This window comes from Pollicipes pollicipes, unplaced genomic scaffold (genome assembly GCF_011947565.3).
Source record: "Pollicipes pollicipes isolate AB1234 unplaced genomic scaffold, Ppol_2.1 Scaffold_6686;HRSCAF=7923_pilon_pilon_pilon, whole genome shotgun sequence".
In the NCBI taxonomy this organism is placed as follows: Eukaryota; Metazoa; Arthropoda; class Thecostraca; order Pollicipedomorpha; family Pollicipedidae; genus Pollicipes; species Pollicipes pollicipes.
Genome location: NW_023596921.1, coordinates 36897659 through 36921040, shown reverse-complemented (window position 1 = coordinate 36921040; position 23382 = coordinate 36897659). Strand labels below are relative to the sequence as shown.

Sequence of the window (23382 nt, the reverse complement as noted above, 5' to 3'; positions counted from 1 at the left end):
TGTGTGTGTGTGTGTGTGCGCGCGCGCGCGCGCGCGTCTGCACAGTGTCAATAGGGCGGGTTGTTTTGCCGGGTACTGTGTGTGGCGTCCCGCCGCCGTCGGCCCGGCCGGCCGGTCCGGCCTCACGGCCGTCGGCGGGAGCGGCCAGCCTCTCGCCACGGTCCAGCCGTGCCCGCCGGTAGCGGACCGGGGCTGGGCTTGCACCATGCATCCATCACGATGTCACCGCCATACGCGTGCCAAGCGCGGAGGCGACGCGCCCAAATGTAGTAGGTCGTTGGGCTTTAAATGGTGGGGACGGGGTAGTGGAACAGTGTATTGGAGCCACGCTAAACCAATTTGTGATTCATATAAAGAGGCGCCTCGCCAATGTCAGATCCAATGAGCCTCTGGAGCGCTGTATGTATTATGTTTGAAAGTGTCCTTGCCTTATTTGAATTGTCTCGAGTGTTATTCATCCATCACTCCTGCTGTCAATTTTTATAATACAAGTGTCGATTCCAACCCTTTCACTATGCCGTACTTCTGTTACACTCAGATATCACTGCTCGACATCGGCACGGCCACGAACTTAATAACTAGTGCGGTTCTGCGCACAGAGCTTTAATTGCGGCGTGGTTGGCTCCAGCGTTAAATCCGCTGCTTCCCAAGGCTCATATTTACATGTTGACGCACGGAGACGCATCCATTTACCAGCTAGAGCGACGTCAATCTCCCACGCCGACGTCTGTCTAACAAAGATGGAGGCGGTTTGAGAGGAGAGAACCGAGATGAAAACGAAGCACTTCTGTGCTAACTCACGTATTGGTGGTGTGCGAACACCCAGTTATCTTCCCTTAAAAAAAAACAATTTATATCATCAGACGTCATTCTTAAAGATCGTTGCTTCAAGATATCCGCGGTTTTGTGGCAGCTTTAATTTCACAGTTCTGGGAATATCTAGTAACCCGTATGCAATATGCCGCGCCCGCGACTGGTGGCTGGTGTGTGACGTCACCAGCAGACCCGCGTGTGGGCGCCGCGGCTGGTCACCGGGCCGGGCCTGCGTTCGCCGGGCGGCGTGGACGGCGTCCGGGGTGTGACGCTCCCCCCCCCCCCCCTTCTCCACAGCATGATGGTGCAGTACCACGCGCTGGGACTGCTGTACAACATCAAGCGGTCGGACCGGCTGGCCGTCACCAAGCTGGTGGCAAAACTGACCCGCGCCGCGCCTCGCTCCCCCTACGCCGTCTGCATGCTGGTGAGTTGACGCTGGTGGCGGCGCCGGCTGGCTGAGTCCGAGCCGCCGCGCCACACGCCCCGGCCGGCAGGCGCGCGCCGGCTGACGGAGGGTCCGGGCCGGCTCTGGTTTCGGGTCCTGGTTTGGGGAGTGAAGACTTGCTAATTCAGGTCGGGCGAAGTCTCGTGGAGTGCTCAGAGGGAGAACTGACATTTTGAAAAGGCGCGAAAGCTGCCATATTTCAGTTCACAATTGTAAGTTTTGTACACAGGCCTCAGTTGTCGTGGCAAATCTTGAGCACGTCTCAGACTGGTATGGCGTGGTAGGTTTCGTCTAGAAAAAGTTTGAAATGTTGTAGAAAAAGACAGGAATGCCAACATTTCTCGGTGGGGACAGTCCAGTAGGATACCATTTTCCGAGCACCGTTCATTTTTGTATTCAGATTAATGATGCCATATGATGCTGTAATGATGCTGTGGGGCTCGGGTATCAGGACATCACGAACTCCTGAGATGAATGGATTGGGCGGCCGTGCTTTGATGTCGTCTGAGTTGGCTGTCGTCCAACCCGACCTTAGTGGGGGAGTCATCCCATCACAAACTTTGTTTTTAACTTCGAATTACGAACTTCGGTCAGCATATGCCGTGCGCGGCGTGTGTGACGTCCCGTGCTGCCTGTCCGCGGCTGACTGCGGGTTCGGAGACGGCCCGCCGCGCCCTGAACACCGTTGCCGCGTGTACCAGCCAGTGGCTCTGCTCGGCTCGCCCGGTCTCCTCGCTGCCCGCGGCGGGGTGCCGCTCACCGTGGCCGTCGGTCCGGGCGGGGCCGGGGTTTGCCCCCCCCCCCTCCCATCCCGTCTCCCCAGCCGGTTGTCATCCACCGGCCTCACCCCTTCCCCTCTCCTCCTCTCTGCCCACCAGATCCGCACCGCCTGCAAGCTGATGGAGGAGGAGGACGCCGGCACAGACTCGCCGCTGTTCGACTTCGTCGACTCGTGTCTGCGCCACAAGTCGGAGATGGTGGTGTACGAGGCGGCGCACGCCATCGTCAACATGCCGCGCACCTCGCCGCGCGAGCTGGCGCCGGCCGTCAGCGTGCTGCAGCTCTTCCTCAGCTCGCCGAAGCCCACGCTGCGCTTCGCCGCCGTGCGCACGCTGAACCAGGTGAGGCCGGCCGGCCGCTGGGCCAGGCGAGCGGGGTGCGCGTGAAGCGCGGGCTCGCGGGCGGCGCAGGCGAGCGGCGCTGGGGGGGGATGCGGCGAAGGGTGACGGTGCCGTGTCGAAGGAGTCCGGTGGAGGGTTCGTTGTGGGCGCAGTCTGTCCGGTTGGGCCTTACGTGGCGACTGCAGCCAGCCGCGCTCCGAGGGCGGACATGGCGTGTCGCAGGCATGTCGTCGCTGCGGCCATCCGCAGGCGGACCGGCGTCGGGGCCGTGCTCACAGTTTGGACATGCGCAGGGTTTCTCGGTCGCACACCCTGGCGCGTACAGAATCAGGCCTCGACCCCGTGTGTGTCCCGACCCTGTGCCTCGGTGTGCCTCGAACCCGCGCTGTGTCCCGGTGTCGACCACGGGCGACGCATCGGTTTGCGTGCCGCTCCCGGGCCGTCGGCCGACTTTCCCTGACCTGGCCTTGACCCGGACCGGGCGCTGACGTCGACGGTGCCCCGCCAGGTCGCGATGACGCATCCGGCGGTGGTGACGGCCTGCAACCTGGACCTGGAGAGTCTGATCTCCGACGTCAACCGCTCCATCGCCACGTTGGCCATCACCACGCTGCTCAAGACGGGCGCCGAGTCCTCCGTCGACCGGCTCATGAAGCAGATCTCCAGCTTCGTGTCCGAGATCAGCGACGAGTTCAAAATCGTCGTCGTCCAGGTACGCGGTCGGAGCGGGTGGTGGTCGCCGGCCGGAGCCGTCGCTCGGGGGCCCGTGGCTGCGCGAGCGGGGCGCCGGTGGACCATTCAGCCGGTAACGCTTGATCAGGCGGTGGGTGTTCTGTTGCTTGTGGCGCTTCCAAGGAAAGTGGGGCATGTTACAGCGGCTTTGACGGCGATGTTCGCCGAGAGTGGTTTAGGGACGGAGAACTGCTGGGTCTGAAGTCCACTTACAAATATGGGAGACGGAGTGGAAAGGAAGGCTCAGCGCTTGTCTGTGCGTGACGTCCAGCTTACAACAAACGTGCTCTGCAATCAAGTGATTGCGCTTGTAAGGGCCACGGAAAAAGCGTTTTTTAAACATGTAACGTAGCAATTGGTCCTTTTGTTATCCCAAACAACCTTTTTATTACGAAACCTTGCGACGTTTCCGATGATAGTATTCCGTGTGTATGAGATTGTAAGCACACAGTTGTGATCGGGCTGGGTATGAAACTAAAATGCAGTCTTAAGGGGCCAGATCACCTTGCTCCAGCCTTCCCTGTGGGCTGTGGAATTATGCGTGCCCCGTTATCCGGCGGCTCTGGGTGCGAGTCCCGGGGCGGGCGCATTGTTTGGCCCGACTGATACGGAAAGGTGAGCTGGCAAACGGCCAACGAAGGCCGAACCGGACCGGAGCGGCCGTTCCCCATCATCGTGCGGTGCGTAGAGCTATCCGCCAGGTTGTCGGGCGAAAGGCTGGTGACATAGTTAGCCATATAACTGGGCGGCACAACTCGGGCGGTGCACCGTTATTGGTTGGTGAGCTCGGTGAGCGTGCAGCGAGAACTAGGCAGCACAACTTGGGCGGTGCACCGTTCTTGGTTGGTGAGCTCGGTGAACGTGCAGCGAGAACTGTTAGATGGGCTCTGATTCGGAGGAACTCATGCAAACGGTTGGAAATAAATCTGAATTTAAAAAAGATTCGATGATTTCTCTTCTCAGAAAGAGCATAAGTAGCCTGGCTGATTGAATATCTCCGTGGAAATTCCAATATTAAGACCATTTATTGTAAAAGGACGGGAACAATCGGAGCTTGCATGAAACTGTCGTGCAGGATATTGTTTTGGAGACCGGGGGGCTTAAGAGCCTGTCTAATTTGCCCAAATGTTTTGCATGGCGTGCTGGACAGCTGCGGCACGTGCCGTATCACGTGACCCCCACGCATCTCCAGTCGTTAGCCCGCAGGCCTAGGCCAGCCGACTGCGACAGGACAGCTGGCGTCCCGCTCGGTGGGGGCCCGGAGCAGCGTGGCGCGGTGGCCTCCAGGGCCTGCTGTGGACCGCCTGATTGCGGCTCCGGGCTGCTGCGCGACCGCTGACCGAGCCCGTCCGCCCGCCAGGCGATCAAGGCGCTGTGCCTCAAGTTCCCGCGTAAGCACGGCGTGCTGATGAACTTCCTGTCGTCGATGCTGCGCGACGAGGGCGGCCTTGAGTACAAGGCCTCGATCGCCGACACCATCATAACCATCATCGAGGAGAACCCCGAGGCCAAGGAGGCGGGTAAGGCTCGCTCCGGCCTGGCGCAGGGCAGCGAAACAGTGGACGGAACGCGACTCTGAGCGGCAGGGAGGAGCTGTCCGTGATGTGGCTGGACGGGACGGGACGCTGAATGTCAGAGTTGGGTGGGAGTAGGTTACCGTCCCGTGATGTGGCTGGACGGGACGGGACGCCTAGTGTCAGAGACGGGTGGGAAGGAGGAGCTGTCCCCGTGGTGTGGCTGCCCTCGGTCTTATCTTTCTGATGACTCACGCGCCACGTACCGGCCGGCCGCAGGCCTGTCACACCTCTGCGAGTTCATCGAGGATTGCGAGCACACCAGCCTGGCGGTGCGCATCCTGCACCTGCTCGGCCGCGAGGGCCCCAAGACCAAGCAGCCCTCCAAGTACATCCGCTTCATCTACAACCGGGTCATCCTGGAGAGCGCGGCTGTGCGCGCCGCCGCCGTCTCGTCGCTGGCTCGTTTCGGTGCGCTTTGCGACGACATGCTGCCCAACATCCTGGTGCTGCTGCAGGTGAGCAGACTGGGGAGACGGCGTGGGGAAGGGGAGCACCCCGCCCAGGAGACGGCGGGGCGGAGAGCTGGTGTCAAGGTCGATTTACGTCGTTCTCATGTGCCCACATGTGCCGCCAGTGTGTCCCGCGATCATGTGCTCCATCGTTGCCGATCACCGCAGCCGGTTTGGCGGAGTTGTGCGTTGTGGAACCGGCGTGCATTTTCGAGGCGCTGCGCCAGGCGGCGTCTTCGCGTGCTGCCTCGGCTGCGAGCGTGACCGGTGACCGCCCTGCTGACTGTCGCGTCGGCCCGTTCCGTCTCCGGCGAGCAGCGCTGCCAGATGGACACGGATGACGAGGTGCGGGACCGCGCCACCTACTACTACAACATCCTGGACCAGCAGCAGGCAGGCGCTCAACAACCAGTGCATCCTCAACTCTCTGCAGGTGACGCCGCCGCCGCCGCCGCCGCCGCCGTCGCCCGCTGTGGGCCGGCCGGCAGCGCGTGACTTGGACCGCAGCCAGGCTTGCGCTGCTGTTAAGTAGCCCTGACGGTGACATGTCTCCGGGGTAATGTGATGACTGCCGGTGAATGTCATTCATAATTGGCAACGGGAGGGAGCCAGTTCCGTACCTCAGCCGACGATGCACGTGTCGCTGGATCCGGGAAATTCGCGCGATGTGGCCACTACTACGGCGAGCCCGCTCGGTGTGGTAGTGCCGTCAGAGGCACCGCGTCGTATCCGTGTCGCTACTGGTGCATGGCGGGTCGTACCCACACTGGCGTCCCCCGGCCTGTCCGACCTCCGGCCGGCGCTGCGCCTGCCGCCGCGGCCCGTGTGCCGCGCTGCCGTGGCGGCCCGCTGCTGACGCCGCTCGGCGCCGACCACAGGTGTCGCTGGTCGGCCTGGAGAAGGCGCTGCTGACCTACTGCCAGTCGCCGGCCGAGCAGCCGTTCGACCTGCGCGCCGTGCCGGTGGCCGAGGCGCCGGCGGCCGAGAGCGCCGCCGCGCCCGAGGGCTCCATCACCAGCCGCAAGCCAGAGGAGAAGGTGAGCGCGCTCCGCCCGGCGACCGACCCCGGCCCCGCCTGGGCGCAGCGCGTCACTTCCACCAAGGGTTTTGTCTGTGATCTGTTGCCCGGGTGGGCGGTGTGATTTCGTCGCAGTGGTGGGGTGGGCTGTGGACGCCTTGTGTTTTAGACGTGCTTCCGTGTCAGACGCCCGCCACAGATGTTCGTCACAGACGTGGCAAGGCTGTGTCGGGCTGGCGTGGGGTCGCTGTCGGGTGGGTGCGTGGGTGGAGGCTATCGCTACGCGACGGACGGTGATCTTGCCGGCCTCTCATGATGGGTGACTGCTGGGATCGGGGTCACCGCTAGACGCGACCCGGTGGTGTGATATGCGGCACCAGGTCAGTCGGTTCACGCTCGCTGCCTCCAGGCGCAAAAGTCGCCGACGACAATTGATGGCAGATTTTTACGCGATTCCCGGCCGGCTTCCGCCAATGGTGTGCTCTGCAATTCAAATCCGCTTTCTGCGACCAGGTCCGGGCTTGACGGGCCGTGGGATGGGGCTCTTAAATATTGACGATATGACAGTGGCGCTGCATAATTGAAGCCGCCCGCTGTGTCGCCAGCGGCCCAACCGGCGACATTGGTGCCAGGTGGGCTCAGGGCAAGGTCAGCGCCGTTTGGCTCCGATGCGACGAGCCGCTTAGGGAAAGGTGGTCGTCTGGGCTTGCGCCACTTCTCGCAAGACTGGCATGAGGGACTTGCCCCGGTTACCAGCTGGCGGTAATTGGAAGGTGTCCGCTTGCTGCGGAAAAGGATCGCGCCGCACCTACCGCGTGGCCGTCTTATCCCGGAGTCGGGAGAGAAGAAATAATGTGCTAGCCGCGCGCGTGTGGGGCGGCCGGCCACTGGTCCGTCCGTGATGTCGGTCACGGCGTCCTCCTGACATGAATCCGCGGCTTGACTGGACTCTGAGACAGTGCGAGGTCTACTGGATGCCTTCTTCCTGTCTGCCATTGGATCCGCCGGGACACGTGCTCTGCTCGCTATTTCAAAGCTGGCCCGCTAGTAATCAACGTTGGATGAACTGTATTAGCCCACTCTCAGGCTCACCAAATATTGGCGTGGTCTAGGTTACAAGTCGAACTTCCTGATGGGAAATGGGTCCACTTTAGAGAGCAGTCCTAGCTGGTCAGCTGATCCCGGCGGGTGTCACAGTCTGCGGCTGTGCATGACGTCTGACGATGGGGCGCCCTGTACGGTCTGTGTATGACGTCTGACGGTGGGGCGCCCTGTATAGTCTGCGGCTGTGTATGATGTCCGACGGTGGGGCGCCCTGTACAGTCTGCGGCTGTGTATGATGTCCGACGGTGGGGCGCCCTGTACAGTCTGCGGCTGTGTATGATGTCCGACATTGGGGCGCCCTGTACAGTCTGCGGCTGTGTATGATGTCCGACGGTGGGGCGCCCTGTACAGTCTGCGGCTGTTTATGACGTCTGACGATGGGGCGCCCTGTACGGCCTGCGGGCTGTGTATGACGTCTGATGGTGGGGAGCCCTGTACGGCCTGCGGCTGTGTATGACGTCTGATGGTGGGGAGCCCTGTACGGTCTTCGGCTGTGTATGACGTTCTGATGGTGGGGAGCCCTGTACGGTCTGCGGCTGTGTATGGCGTTATGATGGTGGGGCGCCCTGTACAGTCTGCGGCTGTTTATGACGTCTGACGATGGGGCGCCCTGTACGGTCTGCGGCTGTGTATGACGTCTGACGGTGGGGCGCCCTGTACAGTCTGCGGGCTGTGTATGATGTCCGACGGTGGGGCGCCCTGTACAGTTTGCGGCTGTGCGTGACGTCTGACGGTGGGGCGCCCTGTACGGCCTGTGCATGACGTCTGACGGTGGAACACCCTGTACGGCCTGTGTATGACGTCTGACGGTGGGGCGCCCTGTACGGTCTGCGGCTGTTTATGACGTCTGACGGTGGGGCGCCCTGTACAGTCTGCGGCTGTGTATGGCGTATGATGGTGGGGAGCCCTGTACGGCCTGCGGCTGTGTATGACGTCTGATGGTGGGGAGCCCTGTACAGTCTGCGGCTGTGTATGACGTTTGATGGTGGGGAGCCCTGTACAGTCTGCGGCTGTGTATGACGTCTGACGATGGGGCGCCCTGTACGGCCTGCGGCTGTGTATGACGTCTGATGGTGGGGAGCCCTGTACGGTCTGCGGCAGTGTATGACGTCTGATGGTGGGGAGCCCTGTACGGTCTGCGGCTGTGTATGACGTCTGATGGTGGGGAGCCCTGTACGGTCTGCGGCTGTGTATGGCGTATGATGGTGGAGCGCCCTGTACGGTCTGCGGCTGTGTATGACGTCTGATGGTGGGGAGCCCTGTACGGTCTGCGGCTGTGTATGGCGTATGATGGTGGGGCGCCCTGTACGGCCTGCGGCTGTTTATGACGTCTGACGATGGGGCGCCCTGTACGGCCTGCGGCCGTGTATGACGTCTGATGGTGGGGAGCCCTGTACAGTCTGCGGCTGTGTATGACGTCTGATGGTGGGGCGCCCTGTACAGTCTGCGGCTGTGTATGACGTCTGACGATGGGGCGCCCTGTACGGCCTGCGGCCGTGTATGACGTCTGATGGTGGGGAGCCCTGTACGGTCTGCGGCTGTGTATGACGTCTGATGGTGGGGAGCCCTGTACTGTCTGCGGCTGTGTATGGCGTATGATGGTGGAGCGCCCTGTACAGTCTGCGGCTGTGTATGGCGTATGATGGTGGGGCGCCCTGTACGGCCTGCGGCTGTGTATGACGTCTGATGGTGGGGAGCCCTGTACGGTCTGCGGCTGTGTATGGCGTATGATGGTGGAGCGCCCTGTACAGTCTGCGGCTGTGTATGGCGTATGATGGTGGAGCGCCCTGTACAGTCTGCGGCTGTGTATGGCGTATGATGGTGGAGCGCCCTGTACAGTCTGCGGCTGTGTATGGCGTATGATGGTGGGGCGCCCTGTACAGTCTGCGGCTGTGTATGGCGTATGATGGTGGGGAGCCCTGTACGGTCTGCGGCTGTGTATGGGGTATGATGGTGGGGCGCCCTGTACAGTCTGCGGCTGTGTATGGCGTCTGATGGTGGGGCGCCCTGTACAGTCTGCGGCTGTGTATGGCGTATGATGGTGGGGAGCCCTGTACGGCCTGTGTATGACGTCTGATGGGGAAGGGGGATGCCCTGCATGCTGCTCGGTCCGTCATTTATCACACGTACCGCCCGTTGTCGGATGGTTATAGAAGCCTGCCGTGTGATTTATGTCTTTTGATAGTTTGCTTATCTGATGGTTGCTCATGTGCGACGAAAACTGATTTATCTTATCGACGTGCCTCATGTTGCCTTGGCTGTTGTGCTTAAAATACGGCATTGGTAAATATGTCGTGTGGCAGTATGGCAGCAGTGATAGCCTCGTCTTTATATGTGCACGTGTTTGTGAGTGATAAAACCGCTTCGAAAACTTGGGCTTCAACTTACTACAGATTTTGTTAAAGCATCGTGAAACCTCAACCCCCATCATCGTTTGTTGACGAACTTCTCTCGTCATCATATGTCGTTGTCATCGTTATCTGGCCCGACCTGGAACTAACTCAGTCTGATGAAAGCCCATGCCCAGCCCCTCCCCCTCCGCCCTCTGTCTTGTCCTTTTCTGACCTGTCTTGTCCTGTCTTGTCCTTTCCTGCCCTGCTCTGACCTGACCTGATCTGACCTAACCTGACCTGACACGCTGGCTTGTCCTGCTCTGACCTGGCCTACCTCCTGTCCTGTCCCGTTCTGTCCAGTTCTGTCCAGTCTTGTCCAGTCTTGTCCAGTCCTGTCCAGTCCTGTCCTGTCCTGTCCTGTCCTGTCCTGTCCAGTCTATTCCAGTCCTGTCCTGCCCGGTCCAGTCCAGTCCAGTCCAGCCCAGTCCAGTCCAGTCCTGGCCTGGCCTGGCCTGGCCTGGCCGGACATGACCTAACGTGACCTGACGTGACTTAACGTGACCTGACCTGGCCTAGCCTGACCTGATCTTACTCGCCAGGTGACGGCTACGCGCCAGGACGTTTTCGCCGATCAGCTGGCCAAGATCCCGGAGTTCAGCCGACTGGGACCGCTCTTCAAGTCGTCTCAGCCTGTTGAGCTCACAGAATCGGAGACTGAGTACGTGGTGCAGTGCATCAAGCACGTGTTCGCGCACCACGTGGTCCTGCAGGTGAGCCTCCGCCTCGTGTACGGCACTTGTTTGTGGTGTGGTTCATGCGAGCGCGGGTATATTTATCGGCCGTGTTCCGGTACGGACGCCAGCGTCGGTTGGGCAGACTGGATGCGCAGACGGCGGTGGTTGGTTTTTGGTCAGTTGACTACTTTATTTTTAGCCCTTTTTAGAATATGGTGCCGCGCTTTTTTCGTTGTTATTTTGCATAAAAGTGATGCTCGCATTACGCGTGATGTGAGCATTCCAATTGCTTTAGGTACCAGGAGAATTTCACGGATATTGTTTTGTGGCGTCGCGCTCACGTCATCTTCCAGCCGCTCCCAGCGGCTTATTAGTTACGTCACGAGAGCGCGCTTGACGTTCATATGATGGCCGTGATTGATACAGTTGTTTGGAGAACAGTTGGGAAGGCCAAGGCAGAGAGTCCTCGGGGTTCCTTGCCATAAGATTACCGTCGGGCATGCCACCGCCGGTAGGCCGGCGACACCAGATGTCGAGGTTATTGCGGGCTTTTCTCGCTGACTGTCTGACGGCGATTCCCTCACTGTTTTTCTGCGGGATGCGTTATTGTTGAGTTCGATTTCGTGCTCAGGCACGCTATAAGCGATGATGAAGATACATTGGCCCAAATTATAGCGATAAGTGGGCTGTTAGCAGTCTGCTTATATCATCTTTGGATCAGGGTCAGTGCAGACGGCAGTTCCAGGCGACTCACATTCAGTGCATCATGAGCCCCGCTTATACGAAAAATCTATAATCAGTTATATTCAGCCAACAGTGACTCGAGGGAGTGTCTGCAGTTGGCTGCCGTGTGTATAGGTTGTAGGAAAGTAACTTATTACTTGGCAGAGACTGGTATATCTTTCGCGTTGTTCAAGCCAGACTGCTTGCTCGAGCCAGTTGACCCATTTCACAAAGCCCAGTAAGGCTCTGCCAAGATCCGAATCGAGCAGAGGATGGTGTTAAAGAAAGCGCACGGCTCTGGAGGCCCAGCTGTTCTCCATCGCTACTGAGGACGTTTGCAGATCGCCGGAACTGGTGGCCAGAGCGCGAGATGCGCACTTCCGTCCAGCTTTGGTGGGGTGAGAGCTCTGTCGGCTGGAAATGGCAAGTTCAGAGTCATCAGATGAAGGAACTAGGCGGGATAAGCGTCGGCCGCCGGCGGCGCGGAGGTCTGCACGCACGGCCGCGTCACAGCCGGCAGGGTGTGCGCGGGACTGGTGGCCGAGGTGCGGCTGTTGCCGGCTGGCCGCTGGCGGCCGCCGCACGCCGGCTGTGGTGAGGTGGAGTCTCGGCGCTCGGCGGGATACCGGGCAGCATGGACGTACAAGTTGCCGCGATCCGCCGAGCCAGCAGACGGGGACGAGGCCAGCGATGCTTTGCCGCACCCATCTTATAAACGATGTGGCTACGAAAGCGCAACGGAGGTTCCTGGAGTTTACTCGTTCCGGGAAATAACCCGGAGAATAGCCGACCCGTTATATGTTCCCGCTGCGAACTGTGGGAAGAGGCCGCAAACTGCTGCGTCTCCCCCCCCCCCCCCCCCACACACACACACACTTCCTCCATTTGAAATTGTCCCATTGTCCTGTATTTCTGAAACAGCGCAGCACGAGGAGCCCAGCAACAGCCGCAGGAATGTGTGAACCGGCCGGCTCGTACAGGAGGGTAAACAGCTCGGACCAGTCGTCTCCCGACTGGTTCGAGACCGGGCGGGTGACTCAACTGGTTAGTCGTTGGTTGTTGAGCTGTAGGAGCGCGCCAACGGTATTGGTTATGTGCACCGGTATCTGCGCTCAGCACCGCGAACAGGGTTAGGGATTTATTCGATCCAACATGATGCGAGCGGCAGTGTTTTCAGGCGTGCTTTCGGGTCGATGATGGTCTGTGGTTGGTTACATGTTGCTCCCATAAGCGATATATTGTTCCATTGTGAACTCACCTGATCGGTTGGAGCTGCTGCGCGTCCTAGATCAGTGGTTAAGCTGATACCAAGCCAATTGCGCACGTATAGTCATCGTCGTGATTCAAGCTACTTCATTGTTACTGTGGTCTATCGCTATGCTCAGTATTACTATAACCTCAACACACGTTTTCGGAAAGCAAATAATTGGGCAGAAGGTCGCGCGGCTGTCTGCGAGAAGAGACTGGCTTGGTGTCCAGCTGGGACGTTGCCGCGGTACCACTGGTAGCGCCTCGACTGACAGGTGCAACGTCGAAGCTTGGCCTGGTGCCCAGCTGGGATGTTGCCGCGGGTACCACTGGTAGCACCCCGACCGACAAGTGCAACGTCGAAGCTTGGCCTGGTGCCCAGCTGGGATGTTGCCTTGGTACCACTGGTAGCGCCTCGACTGACAAGTGCAACGTCGAAGCTTGGCCTGGTGCCCCGCTGGGACGTTGCCGTGGTACCACTGGTAGCACCCCGACCGACAAGTGCAACGTCGAAGCTTGGCCTGGTGCCCCGCTGGGACGTTGCCGTGGTACCACTGGTAGCACCCCGACTGACAAGTGCAATGTCGAAGACTGGCCTGGCGCCCAGCTGGGATGTTCCCGCCGTACCACTGGTAGCACCCCGACTGACAAGTGCACCGTCGAAGCTTCTGCCTTTGCCATCAGTACGATTAGATGTGCCGGGGACTGCGTTTGTGATATTCGTTGAAGCAATATCATATTCGTTTCGTAAAGAAACTTCTCAGTTGCCAAGAGCGCTGATAATGAACAGGTGATTTGGACACAAAAACCAATTAAGTTCCGAACCTTAACCTTGTGATACAGCAGTGGAAAGGTTGAGAACTTCTGACCTCTTTTTTGGTAATCCTGCCTCATGCCAAGTGACGGTGAAAATGGCGCGACACCCTGCACTGGCGAGAGAAGAAAAAGTTCAACAATGAAACGGTCAGATAACCAATATTGATTTGGACTGAACGGGACGGCCGACTCTCGGAGGTGTTCGCCGAGTGTTGGACGTCAAATGTCCCCTGATTCGAAGCTGTGGCGTATCGTGGTCTCAAGGTTAGAGACGCCGAGTTTGGGGAGATGCTGACAAAGCGCGGCTTGGCTAGGATTCATGCGGCTCATCTGCGGCCTTACGGCTGGGCCGGTCCTGTTCGTTGAGAAGCGACGACCGAGATCCTGCGATTGGCGTGCAGTCGGGGCTGCCGTTGCTAGTGCGCAAAGCGCGCGGAACAGTCTGATCGGTGACGTCTTGGAAGGAATTAGAGCACTTACTGCGTATCATCGCTGCGCGTACCGGACCGTGCGTGTGCCGTCGCTGTGGACCACCGGGGACAGCCATGCTCGCGAGCAGCCGCGCTGCGATCGCCAGCCCCCACACGCCGTCGGGTGCGGTCGGCCGGCCGTGGGCGGCGCTCTCGCGCTCCCCAGCTCGCTGCTGCCGCTGTATGCGCGTCACACCGCGGCGGTCGGCCGGCCGTGGGCGGCGCTCTCGCGCTCCCCCGCCCGCCGCTGCCGCTGTGTGCGCGTCAGACCGCGGCGGTCGGCCGGCCGTGGGCGGCGCTCTCGTGCTCCCCCGCCTCGCCGCTGCCGCTGTGTGCGCGTCAGACCGCGGCGGTCGGCCGGCCGTGGGTGGCGCTTTTGTGCTCCCCGCCCGCCGCTGCCGCTGTGTGCGCCTTAGACCGCGGCGGTCGGCCGGCCGTGGGCGGCGCTCTCGCGCTCCCCAGCTCGCTGCTGCCGCTGTATGCGCGTCAGACCGCGGTTCGCCCGGACACGGGAACTCCCCGTGCCGAGTCATAGCAGCATGATTTGCCCGGCTGAGGGAAGTCCCCGGCCCGGGCACGCGTGACACGAGTTCCGGCCACGCGCCATTTACTGAGCGCGCATGAATTTGACGTCAGGCGCTCCGCCGAGCTGGTGGTCCGGCCGCGCTCGCGGGCCGGCTCGCAGGTGACGCCGAGCTCTGAGCAGCTGTGTGTCTGGCGAGTGTCAAGAACTTCTGCTGAAGGCCGGCGTGGCACAGATGTGGGCGTCAGTTGAGAACTTTAGATAAGACGGATGTCGCAGCTCTCGGCTTGCGCCTTCCGAACGTCGCGCTGTGGGTGTTGCCCACATCTGCTTGATGTCGCTTTGAGAGTATGCAGTGTAAAACTTGACCGTGGTCAAGCATTGCGCTAGTTACCGTGCCGCGTCAGCGCGCATTCAACAGTGACCATTCACTGAGATCCATCGAGACGCAGAGCAGATTTAGCAGCGCATTCACGTGGACGGTGCATTGAGTGCCGCCTGGGACCCACGAGAATGGCGCGTTGGTTTGGGGGCCGACTCTGTGATGCGGACGGATCGGGCCGAGCGGCAGCTGGCGGTCCGCTCCCCGACGCCGGCCCGCTCGTCCGTTCGTCGAGGCGCCCGAGCCGCTTATTGCATTGACAGCACGGCGCGGCCGGCGGCGGCAGCTCCGGGCGACGCCAGATCCTAGGGGCGCCTGGCGGCCCCGGGGAAATCTGTCCAGGTCCTGAGGTACCGGCACGAGCGTCTGGCCTTTGATGGGCCTTGGCCGTGGTGTGCTCCCCCAATGCCCGCGAAGTCTGGGGTGGGCGCACTCTTCCGATGCTGAGTATGGAGATCTGTGGTGGATTTGCTGGTGAATATCTCCTCGGGCATGGCAGGTGGTCTGTGGGTGGGTGTACTCTCCCGATGCCGAGTTTGGAGATCTTTGGTACATTTGCGGCTGAATAACTCCTTGGGCATCCCAGGTGGTCTGTGGGTGGGTGCACTCCCCCGATGCTCGCGAGGTCCACCCCTGCGCGGACCACTGCCGGGGCGCGTCGCGATGTGTATGGACGGACAGCTGACGGCCGTTTCGGGATATCGGCGGAAGGGCACACTCCCCGAGCCGTCACTCCGTCCGGCACACTCCGTCCGGCGGTCCAGCCGTGACCGGCGCGCCGAGCCGAGCCGAGCGGCGCTGCCTCGGCCGGCCCGCGGGCCGCCGCTCCTCCAGCCGTATCGAACGGCCGTCCCATGCCGTTTGATTGCCCGGCTCGTGCTCCGCGTGATGACCGGACCGGCCCGGGAAGTGGGACTCTCCCCCCCCCCCCTCCCTCCTGCCGCAGCCGACACGAGGGAGAGGGAGGGCATGGCGCCGACGCCGCCAGGTGGCGCGAGCCGATCTGTCCCGTCATGAGCACGCAGCTGGTCTGACCCGGGCTCCACTGAGTGCGGCTGGCCTCGGTCTGACCGCCGAAGAGGCTCGGCATGCGGAGAGCAGCGCCGTCTGGCCGGGCCGACCGCAATAATCAGCGGCCAGAACGGCTATTGAGATCGCGTCGTGCTGGCCGCTATCGTGCTGCCTGAATTGAAATGGCGCGCTGTCTGCTTTTCAACTATGTCTGCTCCGTGGCCATTCGTGGCATTGCGGCGGCGGGCGTGTAGAGTGGCGGGCGGCATGCCATTTGGAAGTTACAGGCCCCTGCCGGGGGGGGGGGGGGATCGAAGTGCGTGGGCTTCGCGCAGACAGCGTGTGAAGCCCAGCGGTGTGTCCGGGTGGTCTTGTGACTGCCAGAGTGCACGGTCTCAGGCCGCCGCACACCACACGCCGCCTGATCATCGCTTGTTCCGCGCCGCCGGCAGTTCGACTGCAAGAACACGCTGAACGACCAGCTCCTGGAGGACGTGAGCGTGCAGCTGGAGGCGCAGGACGGCTTCGAGGTGGTGGCCACGCTGCCGTGCGCCCGGCTCGAGTACAACGTCACGAACACGGCGTACACGCTGCTGAAGCTGCCGGAGGATCTGATGGCCACTGTCGGTGAGTGTCGTGACGTGGCAGCCCGGCCGACCGGTGGATGGGCCGTTACAGACGGCCTTGGTACGGCAGCACGGCCTTTGTCCGAAGTGAAATCGGCACGCATTTGTAAAAGCTGAGGGGGCTCTTGTGATGTTTTGCACATTGCGTGCGGGGCGTTTTCAATCCTCCGTCTTGGTCGAGATCTTGTCGTTTGTTAACGTCTGCTGTTGTGTAGATGGCGAGGTAGCTGCGAGTTGTTCACGTCGCCTGCACGCATGGGCGAAGACTCAAATATAATAGTGAGTTCCTCCACACCGCTTGCTCTTGACTTATGTTCAAGCGGTTCATTGAAAAGCTTGCATTGACCTTGCTCGAATATGTTGCGTCGGGTGTCGTGACGTGACCAGCTGGGTCGGCCTCATCATGACCTAGACCATGTCCGTCCCGATAGCTCGGTTGGTTAGAGCCCTGGCTCACGATCCACCCACCCGTGGCGAGGTGGGTTCGGGTCGGTTTAGGCGCGTGCTATTTACTCGTGACCGGTAGGGCCTGCGGCGGCGCTTAAAGTCAGGTGACGTTAGAGGTCAGGGCGGACCTGCCGACCATTGCGGCACGGTAACCTTTCAACACGGAATTCTTCTTATGACTTGCAATCGCACAACTGAATGGTAAGGGTGAGGGCTCGCAAAACGAGTACCGTTTAGCGTGAGGTTTGATCCCAGAAGGCCATCCATTCAAAAATGTTCGGATTATATCTAAAAACCGAAAAATATGCAGCTTGCTCGCTAAACTGGCATGATGTTGGTCATTGGTTACGGTAAAACACTCGTACTCCAGATAGAAAAAATGAATATGGGCGCAAAATGACCCTAGAAGTCGACGCGCCCTAAAACCCCAATCATCATCATAGAAAAGTGAAGGATGACGTCATTTGTCGTCAGGTCGGACCGCGCTGACGTGTTGCTGCGGTGGACGCCGGGGCTTTTGGGGACGGGGACGTAAAATTTTACTAAATTGCGTTTTCGAGGTATCCCATCCGCAAATGTCACATGCGCTTCAAAATATCCCAGGCTAAAAACCTGTCGCCACATCACTCGATGGCTACCGCCTGCTTTTGTTTCCAGTGGGCGTCTATGCAACGGCCTCGCCGCATCAGCATCCGTCGTGCGCCGAGACTTGAAAAGAAGAGATTGCGCGTGGAAATCCTAACCCAACGATGTTGAATGTTTGCATCTCTGATTGTCGGCATGATATGGGCGCCCTATTTATGTCATACGATCACGTAAAAGTGGGCCCCGGCCCATACCGCAGCCTCTAAGTACGATAATGAGCGTGATTACCCTCGGACGGTTTGATGCAGTTCTCGCCGACGAGTGAACGCGGCCCAGCCCCGTTCGCTGGCGTCCCGTCGACTGGCGGGCGTACAGGGCGCTCAGCGGCGCCTGAGGGAAAGGGCCCGCACCACAGCCGCAGGACTGGCTCAATTTTCTGGCTGCTTGTGCCCACGGACAGGTGGTTAGTGCACGGGCCTGGTCCTTTTTTCTTCGTTGTTGAAAGTTTTAGTTGGAACCGACGTCGGAAAATGAGCTGAGCGAACTTCACTCGAACTTAGCTCTAGCCAGAACTTTGATGTTTTCCATCAGCGATGTCCTTTATGTATAATGGGCCCATGATGGCGGCTTCACCGGCGCAGAGCTTAAGCCTTATCGAGGCACCCTTGGGCTATGCAAAACAAGATAACACGCTCAGCGCCGGCGGGCGCCCGACGGTCGCTGTCAGTTACGGTGTGACGGACGCCGCAGCCCGGACCGTGCCCAGCTCAGTCTGGAGCGCGGGCGGCTCGTGGGCGGAGCGTCAAGCACCGCAGCCTGCTCTCCAGCCCTGCTGCCGCTTCCCGAACAGACCCGGCCGAACCCTGCCGCTCTGCTGTTTGTTCCCCGGCCGGTCCGTGCCGGTATCTCCGTGCCCGTATCGCTGACGAGTGATGGCGTCACGCGGTCGTGCTGCCGACGCCGGGCCCGGCGGCGCTGGCGGCGCGGCCGGCCGGGCCGGTGCCTCGCGGCGCGCCGCGGCGCCGGCCCGTGACGTGGCCGCCGCTACAGCGCTGCCGACAGTGCTGTTGTCGGATAAACACGGCCGGCGCCTGATTGGCTCGGCCCGACTCGGGCCGGGACTGCTCGCCGTCGGTCGCGGACAGGGCCGTCGCCAGAAGCCCGCGCTCGCGTCGCTCGCCGAGGCGCGCCGCCGCGCTTTGTCGCGGGCAAACGGGCCGCGAAGAGCGGCGCCGCCGCAGCCGGCCGGCTCCAGCGGCGGCTCTTGTTTTTCCCGGCGGTGGTGGACGTGTTCGGAGACGAGCGGTGTTTGGGGCGCTGATGGAATGGGTTGGCGGAGCGCGTTTTGAATTCTGCATTCGCTAACGGCGTAAATGCGGAGGGTGGAATATTGTAGCCAGACATGTGCCTGGTTCCCAGGTTTGGTTCCTGGTTGCCTCTGGTTCTTTCAACAAAACAAAACCCTGCATCTTGGCTCGTGTTTGATCTGTGTGCAAAATACCAATATCCTGGATCTTGATTCTCACTGGTTCTTTCGATAAAGCAAAATCCTGGATCCTGGATCCCACTGTTTCCTTCGAAAAAGCAAAATCTTGGATCCTGTTTCCCTCTGGTTCTTAGGCAGAATGTGGATCTTATTTCTGGTTCTCATGGTATTTGTTTTTGGATGCATTGGATATTTGGACCTTGAATACGGGCTCTCACTTTTTTTGTAAGTACAAGACCCTGACTCATGGTTCTCAGCCAAAACGCCTTGCAAGTCACAAAAGACAACCCACATATTTTTTCGCATTTATTAAAAGGCGTGCACCACAGACAAGTCAAATAATCAGTATGTCCTGATACCATCAATGCAACTAACAAAGCTTAACTGCTAGTTACAGATAATTTGCCTACAGCTTCGAAGTGAACGCCTGACAGCTGTATCTATCACATAAGATAAATAACATGTTTCGGCTTTCACACTACATGAAAGTTACACATCACAAATAAGTCAAGCAGCGTGTCCCCATACCACCACTACAACCAATAAAGATTTTCCGGTAGTTGAAGATCACTGCTTAGAAGTGACTGTCCAACGGCTGAAATTATCCTGGGTGATCCAAATATCTGCAGTATAAAAACAGTTAAGTCACACACCACAGACATATCAGTCAGCATGTCCTGATACCGCCACTTCAACTAATAAAGCTTTACTGATGAGATGGTTGGCGAGCATTTACAAATGGGTACCTGACTGCTGAAACCATGCGCTTATCATAACAGAATAGTAGGGGTGGCTTTTATGAATGGTGCACTTCGCAACCACATAAGGGTCTTACAATACTCCACCAGATTTCAAGGCATTAGAAACGCGGCTGGAATTCCAACTATCCAACAATCAGGGTATTGCTAAAATGTCATCAGAGCTGCAGCTGCCAGAGTTGTAAAAGTTTTTCTTCATGACTTTTTCTCTGACAGAGGCGTGGCAAAAGGGGCGAGCCAAAATAGGCGGAGACCCTGACTTTTGAAAAATTTGAAATAGCTCTGTATAATCTGTCCATGCTGTGTTCATGTCCCTCTTGCTGGTGAAACTTTACATTCCTATGGAATGGTGCTCTTCGTGTTGATATCGAAACCAGCTGTGATGAGAACCCACGGCCGTGTAACAGTACAGTACGTTCTTGATGTATGATGTGCGGGCCAGAGATCAGACCCTGGCACGACCCGAGTGGTGTCGCCAGTGTGAGTCTGTCAGCAAATAAGCGGTCCTCTGTCTAGTATCTACGAACCGGCACAGCCTCAGAACAAATGTAAAACAATGGTAAGCTCATGTCCCGTGCAGGTCACCGTGCTTCATTTTATACTGATGAATTCTGGACCTTAGAGTTTGTCACGAGTGTAAGTACATGTAGACTAGTTGTTTCCAAAATGGCTATAAGAAAAGCGCCAGTGAAGAAATCTTCCGAATCAGACACATGTCTAGTCGTAGCATGCTTTCCGTCCAAACATGCTAGTGCTGGTCATGTTATACCGGCGTTGTTTTGGACTAGACAGCATGCGGCGTACCTGGTTGTTGATGACTCCCAGCTCGTGATCACGTCATGTCAGCGTGGTTGTTGATGACTCCCAGCTTGTGATCACGTCACGTCAGCGTGGTTTTGAGCTATACAGCTGGGCGCCAAAGAACCATCGCGGCCGGGGCCCCCGAGAGAACCTCAGTCATCATCAGCATCATGAGCTGTGCGGTATACGACGCACATAATTTGTCACCGATTTACGTACCGATTCCCAACTCAACGGCCCGGTCATGACCCCACACAAGCTAGCGGTGAGTTGTAAGCAGGGGCGCTTGATGAACACGTCTTAAGGTTGGTAGCTTCACTGGCCCGGCCCAGTCCGCCCCAACCTGTCGCGCTTCTGACGGGCTTACATTTGCGACCACTCATCCCACCGTTGTCGAGCTGTCAGCAACAAGTAGTGCACTTATTTGTAAGCTGTGCTCGTAAAGTTTTAAAATTTCGTAAAGGCATACAAATGCAAGAAAGGAAGGTACATGTGTCTTGTGATTAACAGAATGTACCGGTATCAGTTTTATGTTAGGGTGTGTAATGTGTTAACTAAAAGCAGCTTCTTTGCGGGTTCGATCTCTTGAAATAATGACAGCCCCCACGACGCAATAGTCCGGGCCATCAACCACCGGCAATTCGAACATCGTCGAGGCAATGGCATAGTGCAGTGCTCTGACGACAGGGCACGTTCCTTCGGGCTTGTTGTTCCCAACGGCATTCAAGAGCCCAGCACTCTCCGCCCGGGTGCTCATTACGTCGGCCGTGCGTCAATGACGGCATAGTCCGGTGCGACGCGAGCTCGATTCCCCGCCATTCTCGCGCGCCAAATTGGATCGGCGCCTCGCAAGACCAAGACTGTTTGGTGTTTGGTGCTGCAGTGACGCGTGCAGAGCGAGACTGCCCGCTGTTTGGCGCTCCGGTGACGCGTGCAGAGCGAGACTGTTCGCTCTTTGGTGCTGCAGTGACGCGTGCAGAGCGAGACTGTTCGCTCTTTGGTGCTGCAGTGACGCTTGCAGAGCGAGACTATCCGCTGTTTGGTGCTCCGGTGACGTATGCAGAGCGAGACTGTCCGCTGTTTGGCGCTCCAGTGACGCTTGCAGAGCGAGACTATCCGCTGTTTGGCGCTCCGGTGCCGCGTGCCGCGGGAGGTGGACAGAGTTCGGGTGTGCCGCTGCGGCCGACGACCGCGCCCGTCTGCCCTTCGACCGGCCGCCGCTAATGAGCCGCGTCGGCCGCGGCGCCGGCTTCTCCATTGTTGGTGCATGCACGCCAGGCGCCGCCGCCGCCGCCGCCGCCGCTGGGCTGTCGGTCCCGGCGGCCGCATTGAGCTACGTCAGACCGGCGGCGTTGTGCGCAGCGCCGCCGGTCTGACTTAGCACCAACGTAAACGAGACCGCCGCCGGCGGTCTCGGTCTCGGCCGGCGGTCTTAGTGCTGCAGTCGAGACATGCGGAGAGGGGGGAGGGGGGTGCATTGAACCTCAGTAGTTTGGGTCAGTGCTGACCGACGTGCGGAAATGGGCCGCCGAGGGGGCGTTCAGGATGTTCGGGAGCATGCCGACCTAAGCCATTATGCAAGTGATTCTGAGCCGGCTTGCAGAGTGACCCTGCCGTACTCAGCTGGCCGGACGTGGAAACCCTACAACTTGACGGTCCGTCATGGCCAGGCCAGCCTGGTTTTGGCAGCGAGATAGGTTTTCAGCAAGCCATGCAGGCGCGCACATTTTTCGCGGTTGTGTTGCCGCACGAAATTTGTGACGTAGTATTCGCGATCTTCAAACAACACCTGAACATGTATGTGGGGCTGGCATCTGACCGTACCCAAGGCAGCGATGTGGACAAACCCGCTCCGTGCATTGCTTACTCCGTCGTTTCTAACCCCGCCGTGTCGGAAGCCGGTGTCGATCCCGGCCGTGCGTATTTCGGCCTTGCGTGACCCAGCCGCATCTAGCTGATCGTGTCCGACGCCGTCCCGTCCGGCACCGTCGCGGCCAGCTCGGTCGCGTCCAGCTGGGCCGCGTCTGACCAGGCCGTGTCTAACCGGGCGGTACCGGCTGGCGGCAGGCTCCTGCGGCGCCACGCTGCGGTTCGTGGTGAAGGACTGTGACCCGGCCACTGGCCTGCCGGACACCGACCAGGGTTACGAGGACGAGTACCTGCTGGAGGAGGTGGAGCTCACCGTGGCCGACCACGTGCAGCGCGTGCTCAAGGCCAACTTCGGCGCCGCCTGGGACGAGATCGGTGAGACTGGGCGACTGCGGCGGGCTTGTATTGTGAGGTGCCCTTGTGTGTGTGTGGGGGGGGGGGGGGGGGGGCTCGGTGCGACGGCGGGATTCACACTGCCACCAGTGTGGGACCGCATCAGGGAAGTGCCGTAGGGTAGCGCGAGGAGCAAGATCGGCTGGAACTGGGCTGCGCTGGGTCTGTGCTTTTGGGTACTGAGTGCTGCCTGGAGTGAGATCGGTAGAAGGAATGGACCTGCAAATACACCGACATAGTGACCCAGGTACACCGACAATAACCCCGGTACACCGACATAGTAACCCCGGTACACTGACATAGTAACCAAGGCTACACCGACATAGTTATCTCGGTACACCGACATTATAACCCCTGTACACCGGCATATCAACCCCGGTAAGTAACCCCGGTACACCAACATAGTAATCCAGGCACACCGACATAGTAACCCCGGTACACCGACATAGTAATCCAGGTACACCGATATAGTAACCGCGGTACGCCGACATAGTAGCCACGGTACACCGACATAGTAACCACGATATGCCGACATAGTAACCACGGTACATTGACATAGTAACCGCGGTACACCGACATTGTAACCACGGTACACCAGTAACCGGGGTACACCGACATAGTAACCCTGGCACTCAGACGTTGCGGCCGTGGCACGCGGACATGGTAGCCGTGCACGCAGGCACAGTAGCCCTGGCGCGCAGGCATAGTAACCCCGGCTCGCAGGCATAGTAACCCTGGCTCGCAGACATAGCAACTCCGACACGCAGCCATAGTAATTCTCGCACGCAGCCTCCGGCGCGCCGCCGCGCGCTTCGCAGCTGTCCGCCATGCATCGAAGGCCTGCCGCGTAACTTGTTCTGGCTGATACCGATGGTGCGTGATGGCTGCTTCCCAAACCCCAGTGGCTGGACGGCC

General features: G+C 59.4%; 1 protein-coding gene across 1 annotated transcript in view; it reads left to right on the top strand.

Annotated features, from left to right (window-relative positions):
- Positions 1 to 23155, top strand: part of LOC119108262 (coatomer subunit gamma-2-like) — a 32372-nt gene extending 9217 nt beyond the window's left edge. The window contains 12 exon segments of the mRNA XM_037231841.1: positions 1111 to 1240; positions 2140 to 2382; positions 2891 to 3094; positions 4475 to 4634; positions 4908 to 5146; positions 5459 to 5533; positions 5535 to 5573; positions 6019 to 6177; positions 10195 to 10365; positions 15955 to 16129; positions 22273 to 22481; positions 23147 to 23155. Of these exon segments, the coding sequence (XP_037087736.1) occupies positions 1111 to 1240; positions 2140 to 2382; positions 2891 to 3094; positions 4475 to 4634; positions 4908 to 5146; positions 5459 to 5533; positions 5535 to 5573; positions 6019 to 6177; positions 10195 to 10365; positions 15955 to 16129; positions 22273 to 22481; positions 23147 to 23155 (1813 nt within the window).
- Positions 23156 to 23382: the final 227 nt, after the last annotated feature.